The 22,950-nt window shown below is 37.2% G+C and overlaps 1 protein-coding gene and 1 long non-coding RNA gene across 2 annotated transcripts; both read right to left on the bottom strand.

The window, feature by feature from the left end:
- Positions 1–8,331: 8,331 nt before the first annotated feature.
- LOC110895555 (G-type lectin S-receptor-like serine/threonine-protein kinase At4g27290) lies at positions 8,332–16,246 on the bottom strand. Its single transcript, XM_022142880.2, has 7 exons — positions 14,607–16,246; positions 14,366–14,503; positions 9,741–9,901; positions 9,443–9,653; positions 9,103–9,340; positions 8,868–9,018; positions 8,332–8,752 (listed from the first exon to the last, which is right to left on the bottom strand). The coding sequence occupies exons 1-7, from the start codon at positions 15,865–15,867 to the stop codon at positions 8,468–8,470; spliced, it is 2,445 nt and encodes an 814-aa protein (XP_021998572.1). The 5' UTR covers positions 15,868–16,246; the 3' UTR covers positions 8,332–8,467.
- A 2,188-nt stretch (positions 16,247–18,434) lies between these two features.
- On the bottom strand, positions 18,435–20,150 carry LOC110896960. The gene is made up of 3 exons (XR_002568316.2): positions 19,823–20,150; positions 19,193–19,268; positions 18,435–18,574 (listed from the first exon to the last, which is right to left on the bottom strand). It is a non-coding gene; the product is annotated as an uncharacterized LOC110896960 (long non-coding RNA).
- Between the last annotated feature and the right edge of the window lie 2,800 nt (positions 20,151–22,950).

Below are 22,950 nucleotides of genomic sequence, written 5' to 3'. Positions count from 1 at the left end.
AAATAAAACTAACTAAAATGCTGAAAAATAAAATAAAAATAAAACAGATAGACAAGATGAATCACTTGGATCCGACTCGTGTGTAGTGTAACCTTTGATTATTTCCGCACTTTTGCACTTTTTTAAGAGATTATCTAAGTTATTGTAGTAGGCCCCTCTTATGAAGGTGACGTTACCCTCAACCCAGTAGTTTGAGTCAGCAAGGATACAATCCTAAAGGGTCGGATTATTGAAAGATTATTAATTAAGTTATTAATGCATAATGTGGTAGGCCCCTCTTTTGAAGGTGACATTACCCTCGACTAAGTAGTCTGAGTCAGCAGGCATACAGTCCTAAGTAGCCGGGTTAAAGTTTTAATAGTAGCTTACATATGAGGGGATCAAAGAGTTTGGACCCCCGCCATCCAATACCGGTGGGTATTGAAGGAGGTCCTACTAAATTTGACCCAGGTCCTTGCAGGATCTATACACTGAACAAGGCAAGACTCTTACCAAACCGTTCCCTTAACCCCCGACCAGGTAGCCAACATATCTCCATATAGACCATGGAGATATGAATGGTGAAAATCTTTTATTTTATATAGACAGTAAAATAATGCCAAGACACCACGGACAAACGATAAGGAAGAATCATCTTCAACATAAGAAACTAGTTATTAAAGTCATTAATACATAACCAAATAAAAAGTGCGAAAAGATTAAAAATAAAAAGTATTACACTAAACACTAGTCTTCACCAAGTGATGTAAGAGACTTAGGCAAACATGGCCTTTGATTGTCAATAACTCTTACGATCAATCTTGGATCCCGAGACAACTCACACACTCTATGATGGATGATGGATGATGGTGGTGGATGATGGTGTTGTGATGGTGGTGGTTGGTGGGTGAAGTGTGAGAGAGGTGGTGTGCCAAGGGATGCCTTTGAAGTGAACCAAGCACCCCTATTTATAGCCTGCACAGAAGCCTGGACACGGCCCCGTGTCCACCCTTTTTCTCTTTCTTCATTAATTACAATTTGTCTTTATTAGCTCCACACGCCCCCGTGTCCGATGGGCACGGCCCCGTGTGCAGAAGCGTATCTGTACTATCAAGATTTGCAAGATTCTGCAAATCTTAGCGTTGACCACGGCCCCGTGTTGAGCTGGGCACGCCCCCGTATCGGGAATAGAAGCTTCTATAGCTTTGTCTTTTCTACAGAAGCCTGGACACGGCCCCGTGTCCGCTGGACATGGCCCCGTGTCCGCTGGGCACGGCCTCGTGTCCACTGGGCACGCCCCGTGCTCAGCTGGGCACAGCCCCATGCTCAGCTTTCTTCTTGTTTTTTTTTTTTTTGCTTTGGGAGATGTTGTCGAGGGGTCAGGCATGCCACGTTTCTTCATTTTCTTTGTATTTATGTTGGTTTTGGATGTATATTTGTTCCTTTTGTTCGTTTAAGCTCATTTGACCCTGTAAATTCAAAAGGAAGAAAAAAACACACTTTTTCCAACATTAATACTAAAAAAAGGTTTGTTTTATGCCTTATTTGATATAATTTATATGTTGCATTTTACTCACATCAAATACCCCCACACTTGAATCTTTGCTTGTCCTCAAGCAAAACTCTTTATTATGTGGCTTACACACCCAAATGGAATGGGTAGAAGAGAAGGTTTGGGCTTGTCTTGAGTGTCGGGAATCCAAGATCTTTATTGGGTTTTATTTTTATATTATTTACAATCCTATTCGTTATGATTTATTTAGAACGTTTCATAAGAGAAATTACTTATTTAGGCATAACATGCCTTTTAAAATTCCATTTATATTCAAGTTCACATACCTCATGGGAGATCACTCAACACTCGGCCGAAGATGTATTTTTGTGAAACACTCGAGACCGGCATGGAACTTACTTCTACCATATGCTTGCCAAGCAATCACTCCTCTTCCTTTTTAACTATAAACCTTTGTAAATATCAAGAGGACTTGTGGAAGGGTTAGGCTTGGGTTAAAGGTAGGTGATTTTGGGTTAGTGGTTAGTAAAAAGGGCTAAAAGCGTAAAAAGCGTCAGTTGTCGTGAATCTCTTTTTTTTTGTCATTTAATCAAACTAAGCATATTCAAACAAGATTTTTGAGGAACTTGTTTGGTTATTGCAAAATTCTCTCTTCTTTTTTTTTGCACAAGATAACCGAGCTTTTTACTAAAACAAAAGGGGTTTGAAAAGAAAAAGGTTTTGGTGGGTAAAGACTGTTTGTTTTGTGGGTTTTGAAACGAAAAGGTTTAGGCTCAAAGGGGTTAACTAGGGGGATTTTGGGTGGTGATAAAAAAATGAAAAATAATGGTGTTGAAAAGAAAAAGGGTTAGTCCTAATGCCTCCGTCATTTACTTACTTGGGTTTAAGTTGGTAAGGACCGGGAATGTATCGACATGGCAAGTTATAGAGTTGTAAGAAACCAAGCGGCTATTCACACAAGAAACGAAAGATGAGCATTTAGTTTAAAGATATATGCTTGTATGCTCAATAAAGGCTCAAAACTCACTTGTTGTGGGAATGGGTTTATAATGTGATCAAGTATATATAATCAAATTTTAATTAGATTTGTCATGCCTTTTCATAATCTTCTTATTTGGTTCTTTTTATCACGACGCTATCGGTTGTAAATTTATAAAAATATAACCTTTTTAGAACTTGTTATTCTCAAATTAAATCAAGACAAGTAAAAAAAATGAAAATTTTTGAAAAAAATTTGGGGTGATTAGCGGTTCCAATAGAGTTTTGTGTAAGGCTTGCTATTAGGACTTGCAAAATTCAAGGTTTTAGCATCCCCCCCCCCACACACTTAAATTACACATTGTCCTCAATGTGTCCCAAAAATAAGTTTTTTGGTTGATTAAAATGTGTAAAAGTGGGTTAAAAACAAGATTTTATGTTACTAGGTAGCTGAACACGGGGTATGTTGGGCTGAGCACGGCCCCGTAGTTAGACTGCCAGTATCAAATTTAAACAGAAGGCTGGGCACGGGGGCGTGTTCAGTGAGCACGACCCCGTGTCCAGTTAGCTGAACTAGGCATTTTCTGCAGAATCTCGGGCACGGGGCGTGTTGGGGTGAGCATGGCCCCGTGTTGAACTTGCTATAATGAAGAAAAATTATCGGGAGGCTCTGTTTTTGTGCATGGGGTGTGGGTTCAAGCTTCCCTTAGTAACCTCCACCATTTCGAGTGTGTTTTATTCCTGAAAAGTAAAACTAAACTAGAAAATATAAAAGTTAATCTAAACTAAAACTAAGGATAGTTCCGCGGAATGCCTCCGTGGTGCGCCACGTTTATAAGGGTCCTTGGCTAGCCCCTCCTTTTCGGGTGGTTCTGGCTCATCTTCAATTAGGGGATCGTCATTGCCGATTGGAAATTTCATTGATCGTTCAAGATCGACATACCTTTTGAAGGCCCCTAATTGAATGGGTAAGTTGTTTTTCTTCCGATTAATCAAAGCTTTGTGGGTTTTCACAAAAGGTTGTCCCAACACTAGTGGAGCGTCATCAAGGATGACGAAGTCCGTTGGGATTACCATTTGATTTGTTTGAACTAACACATCTTCAACTACTCCCATTGAGTTTATTGTTTTCCGATTAGATAGAAAAATGGGTATTTAAAGTGGAGAAAAATCACCAATACTTAATTTTTCGAAAATGTAGTTTGGCATTATATTAACACAAAGATCTTTATCAATTGTAATATTACTAATAAAGGAATTTTGAAAGAAACATGGAACCGGTGTAATGTTAATTTCAAATGGATCTTCTTTTATTAGCGTAGTTTGATCATTTGTTAACTTAATGCTTACTGTTTCGTCAATTTTAGTGTTAGTGTTTAACTCTTTTAAAAACTTCGCATGAGTGGGTACTAAACAATGGTTTTCGAAAGAAGGTGATAAGAGATTAATTTCTTGAAAATTAGACTCTTCATGAATTTTAACGTTATCGAACTCACCTTTTTCGTTGTTTAACTCATGTGTCGGTTTTTCACTTATTTGTTCTTCCATTTTTACCTCTTCAACTATCTCTTCTTTATTACGAGTTAACTCTTCCCATGAGGGCTTCTTTTATATAGCGCTCGATAGTTTTAAGGTGTTCTATAATCTTTTCGGCTACGGGTGAGATAGTTGGTGGTTCGTCAAAGTGAGTTGAATAAGTATTATCAAAGCTTGAATTCGGAAGTTCGATCCTTGGTTCCTGATAGCACTCATGTGAGGTAGATGGTTCATACCATTGTTCCTCATTATAAGTATATGATGGATAAGGATCATAACTTGGTTCTTCATAATACTCATATGAGGTGGGTTGTTCATGCCATGGTTCCTCATAGTAAGTATATGAAGGTGAAGGCTCATAACATGGCTCCTCAAAGTATGAGTAAGAAGGCTCATACCTTGGTTCATCAAGATATGAGTATGAGGGAGAAGGATCATACCTTGGTTCTTCGTAGTAGGTATATGAAGGATAAGGTTCATACCTCGGCTCTTCATAGTATGTATATGAAGTGGTTGGCTCGTACCTAGGTTCCTCATAGTATGTGTACGAAGGGGACGGTTCAAAGAGGTCACAATATTGTACCGAATGAGGATTACCACAAATGGTACAATACTCTTCTTTATAATCATCCTCCTCATAGTGGTAGTTGTAATCTCCTGAGTATTGATCCATAAGAATCACTCAGTAGACCACAACAGAGTCTCGGGACCAGAAAACAAAAATAAAAACAGAAACAGAGGTTGAGCACGACCCCGTGTTTAGGTTCTGTATCTGGGAATTTTAGAAAATGTAACTGGTTTTGTGCAGCACGGGGACGTGTTCAGCGAGCACGACCCCGTGTTCAGACTCTGTATCTGGGAGTTTGTAAAAAATTATGCAGCACGGCCCCGTGTTCAGTCTACTATAATGCAAAAACTACTAAAAAATGTAAAAATGCGCGCGATTTTAAAAAGGTTTTGAAAAACTGATCAGGCCATCGATTTTAAACTTTCTTAAAATCCTTGTGTCCCCGACAACGGTGCCAAAAACTTGATGTGCGTGTAGTGTGCTATATTTTTTATGTATATTTTAAGCCCTACTACACTTTTTTAGCCAAGTTTTAAATTTATAAAACACGATATTTACTAACACTAAACACACATATAGGCAAGTGCACCCATCGTGGACGTAGTATAGTGTTGGTAAGATACCGAGGTCGTCCAAGGACACAAGAGCTTTTAGTACCGGTTTATCCTCAACGTCTAATCAAATCAAAAAGTTAGAAAAAGGTTTTTAAACTAGAAAAATAAAATTAACTAAAATGCTGAAAAATAAAATAAAAATAAAACAGATAGACAGATGAATCACTTGGATCCGACTCGTGTGTAGTGTAACCTTTGATTATTTCCGCACTTTTGCACTTTTTTAAGAGATTATCTTAGTTATTGTAGTAGGCCTCTCTTTTGAAGGTGACGTTACTCTCAACCCGGTAGTTTGAGTCAGCAAGGATACAATCCTAAAGGGTCGGATTATTGAAAGATAATTAATTAAGTTATTAATGCATAATGTGGTAGGCCCCTCTTTTGAAGGTGACGTTACCCTCGGCTAAGTAGTCTGAGTCAGCAGGGATACAGTCCTAAGTAGCCGGGTTAAAGTTTTAATAGTAGCTTACATATGAGGGGATCAAAGAGTTTGGATCCCCGCCATCCAATACCGGTGGGTATTGAAGGAGGTCCTACTAAATTTGACCCAGGTCCTTGAAGGATCTATACACTAAACAATGCAAGACTCTTACCAAACAGTTCCCTTAACCCCAGACCAGGTAGCCAACATATCTCCATATAGACAGTGGAGATATGAATGGTGACAATCTTTTATTTTATATAGACAGTAAAATAATGCCAAGACACCACGGACAAACGATAAGGAAAAATCACCTTCAACATAAGAAACTAGTTATTAAAGTCATTAATACATAACCAAATAAAAAGTGCGAAAAGATTAAAAATAAAAAGTATTACACTAAACACTTGTCTTCACCAAGTGATGTAAGAGACTTAGACAAACATCGCCTTTGATTGTCAAGAACTCTTATGATCAATCTTGGATCCCGAGACGACTCACACACACTATGATGGATGATGGATGATGGTGGCGGATGATGGTGTTGTGATGGTGGTGGTGGGTGGGTGAAGTGTGAGAAAGGTGGTGTGCTAAGGGATGCCTTTGAAGTGAACCAAGCACTCCTATTTATAGCCTGCACAGAAGCCTGGACACGGCCCGTGTCCGCTGGACACAACCCCGTGTCCACCCTTTTTCTCTTTCTTCATTAATTACAATTTGTCTTTATTAGCTCCACACGCCCCTGTGTCCGCTGGGCATGACCCCGTGTGCAGAAGCGTATCTGTACTATCAAGATTTGCAAGCTGCGAATCTTAGCGTTGACCACGGCCCCGTGTTGAGCTGGGCACGCCCCCGTGTCGGGAATAGAAGCTTCTATAGCTTTGTCTTTTCTGTAGAAGCCTGGACACGGCCCCGTGTCCGCTGGACATGGCCCCGTGTCCACTGGGCACGCCCCGTGCTCAGCTGGGCACAGCCCCATGCTCAGCTTTCTTCTTGTTTTTTTGCTTTGGGAGATGTTGTCGAAGGGTCGGGCATGCCACGTTTCTTCCTTTTCTTTGTATTTATGTTGGTTTTGGCTGTATATTTGTTCCTTTTGTTCGTTTAAGCTCATTTGACCCTGTAAATTCAAAAGTAAGACAAAAAACACTTTTTCCAACATTAGTACTAAAAAAGGGTTAGTTTTATGCCTTATTTGATGTAATTTATATGTTGCATTTTACACACATCATCCACTGTGGGCGCCAAACTGTTTTAGTCAAAAATCAAACAAAGGGTAATGTAACCAAAATCAGATTTTGTGAGGTAGTGTGCTTGTATGTTGAATAAATTAATGATCAAATGTGAAATGTTAAGAACAATGAACACAAGGATTTGTACGAGGAAAAAGCCATTGATCCTTATGAGATCCCCGGCACAAAAAACCTCGGATAGTGAAAACAATCACTATCAAGTATATTGAACAAAAATGTTTACACTTCGGATGTTGATTAAGTGGGGTACAATGTTTGCTAATGTGAATGTGTATTCAAGAGCTGATATTCGAGAGTATGTGTGTGTTTCTGCTAATAGCATTCTATCTATCTAAACACTTGATAAACCCCTTTAAATGGAAATAACAACTAAGTCTGGAAAAGTAGGGTGACCACGTCCAAGCTAGTTTACGTTGAACCAATTCCACATGTGCAGCATCTTCAACGAATGTGGACCGAGATTCTCGCCATGACTTTGTCCATATCATCCATGACCTGCATACCATCATGAAAAAATATAGAGAACAATTGTTAGTGAAGTTGTGAAATAATAAGGCTCCGTGATCCTCAGACTTCCTGCATCATTCATTAAGGATCAATGATCCAAGCCGGTCTAAGGATATGTGATCCATAGTCAATAAAAATTATCCCCTAACACATACATACATACATACACACACACACATATATACATACATACATACATACACACATACATAGACACACACAGACAGAAAGACATGCATGCACGCACACACGCAGGCGCGCGCACACACACACACACATACATACATACACTGTAACATCTGGTCTTTTGTACCACCAATACTGGTAGCTTTGCTCCTGATCTATGAACTTAGAAATTTGTTTCTTGTTGTCATGGTTAATACTTCACATTAGGTCACTCTTCCTTGTACTACTCTCACCTGAGCATGCTAAACTATGGACATTTTATATGTTCCACAACAAATGCATCCAAAACACGTTAGTGATTTGAATCTGGAATCTCTCATCTCCACGCCCGATGTGGAATTTGCATACGGTGTTACAACGGGCCCTATTAATCTTCTCTGTTTCGCTAAAGGACATCGTCCAAGGTGGGGAGTCATTCTGTTACCATTTGTAAGTTATGGATCTCATATTTACCCCTATGGACTGCTCACCAACGAATTCACAAATCGGCTCTTTCTTACCCCTAATAGAGACTTCTAGGAGGTCACCTATCATTGTACTACTATTGTGACCACCATGACTTTTCAAGTCATAATCATACTATGTCCTTACATTTCTAGAACCATAAGTGTAAACCTTTAGTAACATGTGATAAACAATCGGTATTTTAGTTATGTCACTCATTGTAGGCTTTTAATAGACTACTATGCAAGAAAATTGTGACGTTTTTTTAGTAATAAGGCCTTGTCCCATTATTATCTCATGTATAAATATATAGTTTTCACATGTAGATCTTATAGTTGTTATTAAAATATATCCTTTAACATCTAGAATACAATGTTAAAGTGCAGTTTTCCTGGAAAAGCATATGCATAAAATAACACTAATTAGTTGTGTTCTCGGCCAAATACACCTTGACATGCATGTATATAAATTTTATCGAGGTTCTAATGTTGTCATAGTGACCTCACTGATGGAGATCTGGTTAACATTTGGTATAGTGCCTTCAGAAAAAAATGCAGGTTGCTTAGGTGCAGGTAATGCACAATCTTGATCAAACATCAAAGCCACTGATAACATAGTTGGTCTGTCCTTTGCATGATGTTGCACACATAAAAGACCTATATGTATTGATCGAAGTACTTGAGAGTCGACACATGAATCACGCATATATGCACCGAGCAACTCAAGAGCCTTCCCTTCTTCATATAGTCTCCATGCCTGAAATTAAAAAAAAACAATGTGTATATATATATATGTATATATATTAATGAAGAATTAGACTCGTCTCTTTTAGATACAAAATTTTATTTGCCATTAGCTTTATTAAACTTACATGTGCAAGAAGATTATCATCGTCCATTTGACAGGAGAATCCTCTATTTGTCTTCCCACTAACTATCTCCAAAACAAGAACACCAAAACTGAATACATCTGATTTCTCAGAATACGTCCCGTCTATAGCATACTCGGGTGCTATATAACCCCTAAGGAATTATAAATATTTCATTAAACATGTGAGTTAATTAAAAGTGTACTACATCTAAAGTTTAGTGATTATAGATTCTTACAATGTCCCAACTACCCTATTCGTGTTTGCTTCGTTTTCTTGATCTCTAAACATTCTAGCAAGTCCAAAGTCGGATATCTTTGGATTCATGTCAACATCCAACAAAATATTGCTAGCTTTAAGATCTCGATGAACAATTTTAAACCTTGAATCGTGATGAAGATAAAGAAGCCCTCTAATAATTCCATTGATGATGTGAAAACGATTACTCCAATCTAGTGTTAAACTTCTAATTTTATCTGCCCAACATAAATTATTAGTATAATTCTATGGTAGTGTGGAGAACAAAAGAAAACGTGAAATGCAAGACTTGAAAACGAGTGGTGTAAAAAGAGTAATACCAAAAATGAATAAGTCAAGGCTTTTGTTTGGCATGTATTCATAAATCAACATGCTTTCATCCCCTTCATTACAGTATCCTAAAAGCTTCACAAGATTTCGATGTTGAAGTTTGGCTATAAATTTAAGTTCATTTCTGAACTCATTAACCCCCTGTCTTGAAGTTTTTGAAAGCTTCTTCACTGCTATTTCTCGCCCATCATCCAACACACCCTGTGGATTGCAATCCAAGTAGGAGTTACTGCTAAGAGAGGACTGGTAATGATTTATAGGTGTTACATATTTGTTTAACATTGTTACCATGTAAACTGGACCGAAACCGCCTTGTCCGAGTTTTTTGTCATTTGAGAAATCCTTTGTAGACATTGATATTTCAACCAGGCTAAAATATGATAGTTCCATATCATCGTCATGTTGGCTCTGTTTGTTATATTCCTCGTCAACGATTTTAATCCGTTCATCTACATGCGTACATGAAAAACCAAAGCGTTATAAATTAAAGAACAATTAGCTAGCATCTTAACATATTATATATACTTGCACACACTCTGAAAAATAAAAACTAAATCAATCAAAAAAATTATAGTCAAGTGCAATTTGCATTCCTGTGGTTTGGGGCGGAAATCAACTTGAGTCCCTTGATTGCAAATTTGGAAACTTGAGTCCTATGGTTTGAAAAACGCTACATAATGTGTGTCTAGGGCTAACTTTGTTAGTTTTTTTTTATTAAAAAGTTACAGGCATAGGGATAAATATGTCTTTTCACATGCCTTCCAAACTCTCTATCATTTTCACACCCTCACAATTCCTCGTTTCTACCTTGTGTCCCTATTGATTTCCACGTACCCACCTTCATCTTCTCTAGAAATCCTCCTCTTCCTCTACACCACTGCAACCGTCGTAGACCACTACCCGTCTCACCCTACCACTCGTCTCACTCACCGCACGATTGCACACCACCACCACCACCACCAGCGTTCCCCCTTTTGCTACGATTTGATCCCTCGATCGGACACCATCACCTTCCCTCCATCGTCCTATACCACCACTGGTCCCCGTTCTGCTCCGATTCGAACCACCAATTGGACACCACCACCGTTGCTTCACCGTCGCACACTACTATCGTTGCTCCACCATCTCACACCACCGCCTGCTCAGATGCCATTTCAAGCTCAAGCAACTATGGATAACCATCGTTTGGTTTGTAATGAACTTAATCAATTTCATTAATTTGGTTAATACGGATTGATTAGTTTAGTTAATTTGGTTAACACTGCTGATTAGTTTAGTTATACTGGTTGATTAGTTTAGTTAATTTGGTTAGTATTGGCTGATTACTAGCTAATTTGGTTAATGCATTTGACAAATCTAACTTTTGATCAGGATTATTGTTAATTAATGATTTAGATGGTTGTAGGATAATCTAACTTTTGATGTAATTATAACATATGATTAATACATTATATATACGTAGAATGTTCATTTTATGAGAAGTTACATAATATATTTTCATAATGGCAAACAATTAACTTAATATGTATTTTAAATAGGATTTTGATACATTATAAAACCATAGGGACAAATTTTGATACATCTTAGAAACCAAAGAGACGCAGATTGAAAGGCTTGTATTTGAATTTGGCGGGTAAAAAAAAAAACTATTAAGCTCAACGACGCAAAGAATAACTTCTTACAAACCATAGGGACACAAACTAATAGGATATAAGGGTAATATAGCCATTTCAGTGTCAAAAAACAAACAGAGTTGGCTCCAGGGATGCATGCATTATGTAGCGCTTTCGAAACCACAGACACTCAAGTTTCTAAAGTTACATCCAGGGAACCTATGTTGATTTTCGTCCTAAACCACATGAATGCAAATAACAGTTTACTGATTTTTTTTTAACTTGAAGATAAGAACTTTAGTATTTCATGAATAGCAAAAACAACCTAGTAAAAAAAAAATTACAGTTAAATTTTTTTATGTTTACATTTTGTTTTAATTTTTCTTATATATTATATAAATGATGTCTTTTTAGAAAATTAAAAAACTAACTAAAAAAGCTTAAAAGGTATACATATTTTTTTTACAACTTTCTTAGAAAACATGGTTACTTTTTATGTATAAAAAAACTTTTTTTCAAAAAAAAATTATATTGCACATGTGCATTATATGTGTACATGTGCATTATATGCTTAGGGTCAGGCTTTTGGTGGAAGGATGAATTTAGGTTTTTGTAGGGTGAGGGTCGGGGGTTTAGGAAATTGGAGGGTATCGGTGGGGGGTGGTTTAGATTTTTTCATATTAATACAAATATGCAGTACATTTTTTTTTTTTTTTGAAAATTTTTTATACATAAAATATAGCAATTTTTAAAAAAAAATCAAAAAAAATTATTATATTTTTAGTCTTTTTTAGTTAGTTTTTGGTTTTCTTATTTAAATTAGTTTTTATTGTTTTTTATTACTTTTTTGTATTATTATATTAGTTTTTATTTTTTAAATATATTTTTTTATTAAAAGCATTTTTAAATTCAGATCTTTCTACCAAAACAATTTTTTTTGCGCGCCGGTCTTTGCACGTCGTTTTTACGCCCGGTATTTTCACGCAACGTTTTTAACGCGTCGTTTTTGCAAGCCGTTTTTTACGCTCGGCTTTTTCAAGTGTCGTTTTTTAACACACCGTTTTTACGTCCCGTTTTAACGCGGCGTTTTTTACGTCCTGTTTTTTTCGCGGCGTTTTTATGCGCCGTATTCACGCCCCTTGTTTAGGCGCCGTTTTATCACACGGTTTTTTACGTTTTACAATTTACATAGAAAAATTTTTAGGTTTTACGTTAAATAGTTTTTACATAAAAGTTTACGTTTTACGTGAAAAGTTTACGTTTTACGTTTTACGTTAAACTTTTTAAACTTTTTACATTTTACGTAAAACTTTTTACGTTTTACGTTAAAATTTTTACGTTTTACGTTAAACTTTTTACGTTTTACGTTAAACTTTTTACGTTTTACGTTAAACTTTTTACGTTTTACGTTTTACGTTAAACTTTTTACGTTTTACGTTTTACGTTAAACTTTTTACGTTTTGCGTTAACCCGAGCCGCTACTGAACTGTGTTAACCCGAGTTGCACCTCGTCGAGCCGAAACCCGTGCCGCTACTGAACTGTGTCACCGCCCTGTTTTCTTGTCGAACCGAACTTGAACCGAGTGAACCATAACTGAACAATGTCGAACCGAAAATGAACCCCACCCGAAAGCTAGCCCGAAACAAACAAAAATCAAATCATCAAAAGATACCGTTTTGCTAAGTGTAGTTTCAAATAACTTTGTACACGTCTAAAATTGTAAATGTACACACATACACACACCCCATTCCAGTCATAAGTGACCAACAACTAATTTGGGTTTTTGAAATGACTGATCTTAAATATAGCATTTATCTTTGCGATAAACAATGAAATTACTTCTACAACGAATCAAACCATTCACAGTTCATTATGTCTTCTTTAACGGCATGTTGAAACAAACAAAAATCAAATCATCATTATCATCGGCAGAGGCTAACCATCATCTTCACTAGTCTTCGGTAGAAACAAAGATGAAAGAGAACATGGACTTACGGGAGATCTTGTCGAAACAGCAGCACCACCGTCGCCTGTCTTCACTGCCGCCGCCGTGAGCGGCGGCGCCGCTCCTCCTTTGCCGTCTTTTCTCTCTCTCCTCTCGAACCGTTTCTCTCTCTCTCTCTCTCTCTCTCTCCTCATTCCTCTCGAACCGTTTCTCTCTCTCTCCTCATTCCTCTCGTCATCTTCTCAGGCGGGTTGCCGGAAAACCCTCTTGATCGCCGTCGTCCACCTACCTCCGACGTCTCTCTCTGTTCTCAGTCTCTTTCTGTCTGTCCTCGTCGGGCCTCAGCCGCCACCATTGCTGGAGAAGAAGGTGGTACAAGAGGGTGAACGTATCTTGAATATGATTATGATGGTGGTGATAGAGGATTTCAAGAGAGAGAGAGAGGTATGAGAGATGCGGTTTTAAATTTGTGAGTGAAAAGAATGTCTGCAATGGGAAGATGATCTAAAGAATGGATTGAGGTATGAGAAATGAAAAATGTAAATGAGAGATGAGAGTGGAGAGAGGAGAGAGGTTTTTATAAATTCAGGACTTTAAATGAAGAGAGAGAGAAGATTAGATATTTGGGGTAAATGACCACAATACCCCTTTTTCTTATTGGTTGAAAGTGGTTCTCACGGTTCTAACAACTGGATGTGGTTCCTATTTTAGCGGCTCCCTATATATATATATATATATATATATATATATATATATATATATATATATATATATATATATGGAGAGGATCATGGGAACACTATATCTAAATGAGAAAACTAGAAAATTAACTAAAAAGACCTAAAAAAAGCTAAAAATTATACCAAATTTTTTTTTACAATTTTTTATAAAAAAAATCTCTATTTTTTATATATAAAAAAATTTCAAAAAAAAATTGTTGTACTGCACATGTGCATTATATGTGTACTACACATGTTCAATATATCCTTAATAGTGCACATGTGTAATACAACAAAAAAAAAATATTTTCTTTTTTGAAATTTTTTTCCATGCATAAAATATAGCGATTTTTTATAAAAAATGTAAATAAAAAAAATTGGTACGTTTCTTAGGGTTTTTTAGTTAGTTTTTTGGTTTTCTCACTTAAACTAGTTTTCTCATGATCCATCCCCTTATAAAATAATGGTAAAAATTGATTAAAAATAAATAATTAATTAAAATTAAAAGAAAAACACATAAACACGTTTAAAATTTAGTTTCGTAATGGTTGGTCTGTTAATGCAGCAGTATGGTTGCGCCAAATTCATAAACGGGTCAAGCTCTAGTTAAAAAATAGTTTGTAAAACGAAGTAACCTGGTGTTTTCTTCTTATTCCAAGCGTATACGATTACTAAAATCAAGATAATCGTCACCAAACATGATGAGATCGACACCGCAGCTATGATTATTCCCCTCTTTTTGTTGTAACTAGGTTTCGAGGTAGATTCGTTGACTGAAACATAAATCATGTAGAGTTGAAAACAGGTTAAAACAATACATGAATGATGAAACCAATAAAATAAATAAATAGATAACGAATATGAAAATAAGCTTACTAGTTATGTCGGATTGAGACATTCTTACGTATAGATCTTGGCCTTCTTCAACAGTTCGAACATCAACTAAATCATCGAACCACAACAAACATCCGGTTCCGCCCCTAGTGATTTCTATATTCGCATACGCTATACACGAGCAATTGCTCTTGCAAGTGCTCATGCATTCGTCAAGTGTCATACTTCTATTGTACCACGAACGCCGAGTATCTGGAAGTTTAATGTTTTTAAACACTCGAAAACCATCCCCCTTTGGGCATTCTAAAGGTGTTCGACGCTGACACCCGCTTGACCAATCAGATGCACTCCAGTCAGCTGGTTGTCGTGGTTCAAACCCTTCCATACAACTACAGGACGGTGAGTTGTCCGGGTTGCACCATCCATTTGGACCACATAGCCCAAATCGGGTACATATGTTGATATATTGTTGCCAGTATGTGAACCACTGATGGCTTCGATCAACCCAGATCATATGAAGGAAGTAACCTTCAGGATTCATGTAGGCACGTGAGAGTAATGAATTGTTAGCAATTGTGAACATGAAATACACCTCTTTATCGTCGAAAACAAATTTGAGATTGATTGGGGAGCTCGGTGAATGGCTAGGATTTCCGCTGAACGTATTACCATTCCACGGTCCGGATCGGGTTAGTGGAACAGAACCATGGTGTATGAACACCTGAGGAAACCCATTGGTATCCATGAGCCCTTCAAACTCACCTGGTGAAGGATCGTCGAGGCTCTTCCACGGCCTCCACCGCCTATCTAGTCCGGAGACTAGGTCCTTCCCGAGTTTCATACCGGGAAGGAACGTGTCTCCAGGATAATCAAAACTTTGCCATATGAAACTTTCCTCACCATTTCTCCTCACAACCAGATTTCCGGAATCCAAAAGTTGTGCCACTGGATTTATGGTAGTGGGGGTTTCTGACGACCATACTGTGGTTTTGTTGCTTCCAGCAATAACCAATAACGATCCGTTGGTTGCAACTCTAAACACACCTGACAAATCTGTTATTGGTGTTTCTCTGTTAGCAACCCAGACCACTGTTTGTGGGGATATGTTCTTATACCATATCCCCATAAACCGGTTTGTAGATCTTCCGGGACTAAAAAACCCTAGTTCATATATTTCACTAGCAGAAACAAGGGTATCGCCGTCCCGAATGACTTGATCAACTGTTATGGTGTCCTGTACTGTACAGGTTGCCAAAATGGAAAACAGTACACAAAAGAGTACAAGATTGTAAAGGGCCTCCATTGATGTTGTATTTTTTGTATTGTGTAGCGGTAACTTCACTCAGAATTTATAGAATTTTCAAAGGAAGATCATGTGGCTGAAGTGGAATAGAAGACTATAATTTTAAAAGCTATAGTACATTTTTTGGCTTGAGCTAGCTAGCATTTGTATTTTTGTGTCCATAATTTACGATGTAGTTTGTTAGCATTATTAAAATAATTTACGATGTAGTTTGTTAGCATTATTTTTTTTTTGTTTTCTTTCTTCTCTTGTAAAAGCTTATCACCGTCTCGAATGGCTTGATCAACTGTTATGGTGTCCTGTACTGTACAAGTTGCCAAAACGAAAAATAGAGCACCAAAGACTAAAAATTGTGCAGGAGCACCACCATTGCTGTTACGTCTTTAGTGTGTTGTAAATTCATATAAAACTTACTATGCTTTTAAATAGGTTGCGTGGTTAAGGATTGTCCTAGGGGTCTTTTCATCTAGGCCCAACTCTTGTGGTCCTGGTGGAGGACTTGAGGTATACGTGGGTTGACGTATTTATTAAATCTCTGATTTTCTAAATATACAAGTCATTGTTACGTATTCGGAATGGTACCCAATTTTCACGCAATAAATATAACTAGTGATATTCCTTACATGTTGTTCTGAATGGTACCCAATTTCCACGCAATAAAGATAACTAGTGAAATTCCCCCGCCTGTTGCGACAGAATTCGATTGGTATCGGTTTGATTTACTACAGTATCGATGTGGTATCGAGACACCTGGTATTGCAACAGAAAATGAAAGCCCAAAAAATAAATGTTTTACATCGATCAACCATAAAAACATAAATATCGGTAATAATTTTGGTACTCCCAATACGGATACCGATGTTTCTTCAATAACTCTAACCATAGACACTTGTTATAAAAAACCATGTCGTTTCTCATGTTCCCGAAACTCCAGATGCTTACGAAAACAATAGCTTGAAAGGCTTTTCTTTTGTTTTTAGAGGATCATGATATTCACACACGCATCCTTATTTCCACACCCATTGAAGCGCCGTACTTTGGCCAAAGCGCAGCGTTTGGGGTTCTTTTCCAGACAAAAGATGATGTGAGCTGATGTGACTTTGATATGAGTTTTGATTTGGTACGATGTTGTCAACCGGGTCACGAGGAACCCTAAGTGCGGCACTTTGCCCAAAACGCGGTGCTTCGACCCCAAATTCTGGTGCTCTAAGTAAGCAGACCATGCATTCGACATTTCATTCAAATTCCAAAGGCCTTAAAGTGTTTCAAACAAACGTGTATTCTGTTGTTTTAATGACGTTTCTTCAAAATACGATGTCATGGTTTAGCAACTAACTTTTCGATGAATTCTCTGACGAGTCCGTTGTTCCAGATTCTTACGAGAGGACTGTTATTTTTTACTCGTACAAGAAACCAGTCCCGTCCAACATGAGGGAGTAGGAGGTTATCTCTGGCATTCGTTATCGTGACAATATGGTGCAGCTGGACTTGATCCATTTGGAAGACTTGTACGCACAAAACGGCTATTCGAATTATGGATATGGAGGTAAACCATATCCTCAGGCTGTATATCTGTACGGTCAACCAAACTATTCCGACCACGATTACGGTAGTGAGCAGAGCTATGTACAACAAGACTATCCCAACCACGGTTACGGTGGTGAGTAGAGCTATGTACAACAAGACTATCCCAACCACGGTTATGGTGGTGAGCAGAGCTTTGTACAACAAGACTATCCAGACCAGGGAGATGGTGGTGAACAGAACTTTGTACAGCAAGACTATCCGGACGAGGGACACGGTGGTGAGGAGGAGGATCTGTTGGTCGATGAGGAAGGCTCTTACCCAATTATATTTACGTTTGATACAAACCGAACCTTTACGTCATGTGATGAGTCGGTGGATTGGGTATAGAAGACAGGAAAGGACAATTGTTACGTCATTGTGATTAAAAGATCGAATAAAAGAAGAAATAATTTCAAGGTTTGGTTTCAATGCACTCTCAGTGGAGAGTATAAGAGTGTAGCTACAGTGAGGAAAACAGGTAGCAAGAAAACAGTTTCCCGTTAGAGTTGATAGGGTTTACCGAATCAAAGGGAAGTGTTTGGAGGTTAGAGGTGATGAACCCGACGCGCAACCACACTCCTATTGAAAACTTAGAGGGTCACGCGTATGCGAGAAGGCTTTGTGCGGAGGATAAAAGATTGATTGAGCAGCTCGTAGAGCAAGAAATTCCAAACCGTAGAATCTGGCAAACGTCGACAAAAAAGAACTCGAATAAAAAGATTATTCCGAAAGATATGCACAATGCTATTTAGAAGATCAATGCCGGAAAGAGGGTCGGCGAATCTCCACTGCAACAACTCGAAAACCTTCTTGTCAAAAAGGATTTCACTTATTACATATGTAAAAATGGACCACGAATGCAGTTGAAGATATCTTCTTTGTCCACAAACTTTCAATTACTATGCGGTGCGCATTCCCGCTGTCACACCCCAACCGATGGCGAAACATCAGGATGAGACGAACAAATTGCTCAAAACAACATAACACTAAATGTGACAATATAGATTTAATCAAATTTCATAAATGCTAAAATGTCATACAAGATTCAAACATCGTATCAAAAATAGTTGAAAACATTGTTATTCTAGATGGGTTTCTAGATTCATCCTAACTTGTTTTCTTGATCACTTCATCCATCAACCTGCAACATGTATTAAAATAACATCAACAAAAAGTTGGCGAGTATACAAGTTTAATACATAGCATAAAGTAGAATAAAAGTTTAAGTGCTCATATCCAACATGAATAACATGATCCAAGTTACTACTTTGCCATTCGCAATAGACTAGCGGGAGGTTAACACGTTCAACTTGTTCAATACGATCAACTTGTTAGATACGATCAACTTGTTAGATACGATCAACTTGTTAGATACGATCAACTTGTTAGATACGATCAACTTGTTAGATACGATCCACTTGTTAGATACGATCCACTTGTTAGATACGATCCACTTGTTAGATACGATCCACTTGTTAGATACGACCAACTTGTTAGATACGATCAACTTGTTAGATACGATCAACTTGTTCAAATACGATCAACTTGTTCAAATACGATCAACTTGTTCAAATACGATCAACTTGTTCAAATACGTTCAACTTGCATAGCATATGAGATTAACAAGCAGCAAAATGTTTCGTGTTTAAATGTGGATAGAGTGTGAATATAACAAGTTTCAAGTGTTGTGTAATTTGAATATGGAATACATGTTGCACCCAAATGTGTTTAAAACGAAAATGGGATCGAGTATACTCACATTGGTTGCGTTGCGATTTCTTGTAAGAACGAGTAGAGATTGGAGATAGTTCAAGAGGACAAACGAGAGCGATAGCCTAGATAGTTTAAATACCACATAAGGATTTGTTAAAATTCATAGGTTAATATAACTCTTAATATTTAAGGTTTAGATTTTTATTAATTAGAATCCTCTTTTTAATATTTGAATTATAAAAAAATTAGTTTAATCCTTCCTTTTTTTTATTTATTTGCGGGTGGCTTAATTAATTTAGAACTTTATATTAATAACTTCAAACACCCCTGTTAATTCAAAATTAAATCCCATAACAAAAATTGGATATGATGGATGATACGGTTCGTTAAAAAGTCGATTCGAGAGGCCAATTTGGAAAGCCTTCTAAAAAGGATCAATCAATAAATAAATAGCAAGAATATAAAACTCTATTATAGCATCTTAATCATAAACTGTAGATTTAATCTTTGGCTTAGAAATGAAAGTCTAAAACTGATTAACAAAGGTTATAGAATAAACCTTTATTAACTATTCCAAAAGCTGCTAGTTTAAAAAGAAAACATGTTCCTAATGCAGCTTCTTGTGTAAAATGAAAACAAACAAGGCAATGAAACAACAGACAAGAAAAGGATGTACCGAACGTTGATGAGAACAGTCCCCGTCGTGTTCCCGGTACGTCTCCGGTGAACAAGGGGGTCCGAACGAAAGAATCGAGTTCCGTCGGATTCCGTACGGCTCCGGCGAGCTTCAAGTACTTCCGGCGACGACCCGACTTCTCCGACAAGTACGCGGTTTTGAGCGAAAGGATGTTTGTAAGGTGTGAGGATGTTCGAAACGGAATTGTGTTGAGGATGGCTTGTGAGACTCGGTTTATATAGTAAACCGAAGGCGTCTTGTATGTTTGGAAATGGTTTCGTTGACTTGGAAGGTCGATCATGATTGATTCGAATAGGGAAACGCGGAATTATGGGATGTCAATCCCGAGTAATCGGGTAATCAAGCAGAAAAGGGAAACAAGACAGATACTGTTGATACACGTTTTGGGCGGTAAGTTTAAAAAAAGAAAGTCAGCGTGAAAATGGAAATACATATTGAAGGAATAAGGTTTGTTACCAAAAATAATATGTTGTGCAGCTGTTGGTTTGTTAACTGTTGAACGGGTAGACCCGGGTTCGAATCCCGTGGTCTACCATTTATTTTATTTTTTAACTCCATTGTTTTAATTTACATATGGTGATTCTAAGTTTCAAAAATGGCGCAAAAGACCCTCTAACTTGAAGAGTCAACTAATAGGCTAGGTTTAACTTGGTTAACTTATATTTACTTTAAAACCCAACGGACTAACTAGGTTATCCTTATAAAATAAAAGGAATAAAACTTTTAATTGTAATATTAATTAATTAATCAAATAAATATTTGAATAACTATAAACAAAATAAAATCTTTCAACGATTATTTAGTTTCGCGAAAATTTCCGTGGTTCAAAAAGGTAAGGATCTGGATTTCAAAACGGGTCGGATTTGGGAGCCCATTTTGACGGAAGTTACAGTCTCCCATACTTTAGGTGATTTCGTCCTCGAAATCTAAGAGGAAGAATTCAAAAGATTCAAAAGAAAGAATAGATAAAGAATAGACGAGACTTTGATCATAATGGTTGTTTAAGAAAATTGTTTTCATGAACACGTCACCTAGCATATAGTTTCACATAGCATACAAAATGTTCAATTAGATTCACATAGCATATAAAAGGTCCAACTAGTTTCACATAGCATAATCATAAATTTCACGTAGTGTAACATAGATAATGAAAGCATCATAAATTTAGTTCGTTCACAAGAGATTATTATTATTTGTTTTAGATTGCGAAGATAGTGCGATTCGTATGTCCAAACTTGAAATGAAAGTAACGTTCAAATATAAAGTTTCATTGAGAACGAAGAAGAGTTGGCAACTACCTCTGAGGTAAGGAAATCACCCCTAGCTCATTGGTGAAGTTGAAAATTGAGCAAAGCTAATCGTCAAGGTAAGGAAATCACTCCTATCTTGATGATGTGCTTCCTTTTTTTTTGGGAATAAGAGTATTAGCATAAAATGTAGAACAATTCACATGACATACTTAGTTAACAAGATTAACGTATCACTGGCATGTGATAAACAGGTCAACCCATCGTGTACCGCAAAGTTGACTACCCAACATCGTCGCAACGAAGAGGGTGTAATGTTGTTAAATTAACATGACCACTAGAATACGGGCGGGCGCTACTCCTATAGCACTACGCATAGTGCTATACATGTTAAGGTGTGGGTTAAAAGACAAGTTCATCACATAAGAATAACCCAGTAATCACGAATCTAGTATAACATACTAGCATGCATGTATTAGATTGAAATGATATAACGTACAAATGTAAAACATATGAAAATTGAGATAGCATAAAAGAGATTTAACGTAAAACATGGATTGTCACGGAACGTAACATATGACTATTCCAAAGTAAATCGAAGTCCTTTTCGAATTAAGGAAACGTGCTTTGGCCTAATAGACAAATACTCTCATCGAGAAGCGATTAACGATATTTGTCCTTCCAGTTACTACACGTCCTTAATCGATTGGGAAAATCGAAACTTTGGCGAGATTGAAAATCGAGGAGTGGGACTGGTTAAACAAGATGTGAGTTTCACCTCTAACTTGATAACATCGTACCCTAGTGTGGTTGGTACTTATCAAAAGATAAGGGTCCACTATAATCTGTGGTGCAGCGGTTGGTTTGTTAACTGTTGAACGGGTAGACCCGGGTTCGAATCCCGTGGTCTACCATTTATTTTTATTTTCTAACTCCATTGTTTTAATTTACATATGGTGATTCTAAGTTTCAAAAATGGCGCAAAAGACCCTCTAACTTGAAGAGTTAACTAATAGGCTAGGTTTAACTTGGTTAACTTATATTTACTTTAAAACCCAACGGACTAACTAGGTTATCCTTATAAAATAAAAGGAATAAAACTTTTAATTGTAATATTAATTAATTAATCAAATAAATATTTGAATAACTATAAACAAAATAAAATCTTTCAACGATTATTTAGTTTCGCGAAAATTTCCGTGGTTCAAAAAGGTAAGGATCTGGATTTCAAAACGGGTCGGATTTGGGAGCCCATTTTGACGGATGTTACACCCGCATGTGATAATGATTGATGCCACCTACAAAACAAACTTGTGCAATCTTTCGTTTGTTCAGGTAATAGGTATGACATTGACAAACCAGACACTTTCGGTTGCTCTTGCGTTAATTTCTACAGATAAGGTAGAAAACTACATATGGGTGTTGGAGAGGATGATGTCTATGTTGGTGGATTGCATGGAGTCACGTGTCATTTTAATAGACAGGGACTTAGCGCTAATGAACGCGTGTGAATAGGTGATATGCTTAAAATACAACATATAAATTATATCAAATACGACATAAAATCAACCCTTTTTCGGTACTAATGTTGGAAAAAGCTCGTTTCTTTGTTCTTTTTTAACAAAGATGTTTAAAAGAGATAAGAAGAACAAAAGAAGCAAAAAGACAGCAAAAACCAACATAAAGTGCAATGAAGAAGGATTGACGCAACTTGTCGAGCCCCCATCCACATTCAAACCCAAGAAATAACAAAAATCGAAGCTCTGGCACGGGGCCGTGCTCACCTAGCACGAGTCGTGCTTTGTGGGAATTCACTGTAGAAGAAAGAGACAACAACAAAAGACAAATTCCAAGCTCAAC

This window comes from Helianthus annuus, chromosome 7 (assembly GCF_002127325.2).
Source record: "Helianthus annuus cultivar XRQ/B chromosome 7, HanXRQr2.0-SUNRISE, whole genome shotgun sequence".
NCBI classification, from domain to species: Eukaryota; Viridiplantae; Streptophyta; class Magnoliopsida; order Asterales; family Asteraceae; genus Helianthus; species Helianthus annuus.
This window is presented reverse-complemented; position numbering and strand designations above follow the sequence as displayed.

What these genes read in the sequence shown, in the direction of transcription:
- LOC110895555 (XM_022142880.2), bottom strand. Translation starts at nt 15,867, where the DNA reads ATGGAGGCCCTTTACAATCTTGTACTCTTTTGTGTACTGTTTTCCATT. An exon ending in GTCTCAATCCGACATAACTA is followed by an intron (nt 14,504 to 14,606) that starts GTAAGCTTATTT and finishes TTTATGTTTCAG; the next exon opens with TCAACGAATCTACCTCGAAA. An exon ending in CCTTGACTTATTCATTTTTG is followed by an intron (nt 9,341 to 9,442) that starts GTATTACTCTTT and finishes TATGTTGGGCAG; the next exon opens with ATAAAATTAGAAGTTTAACA.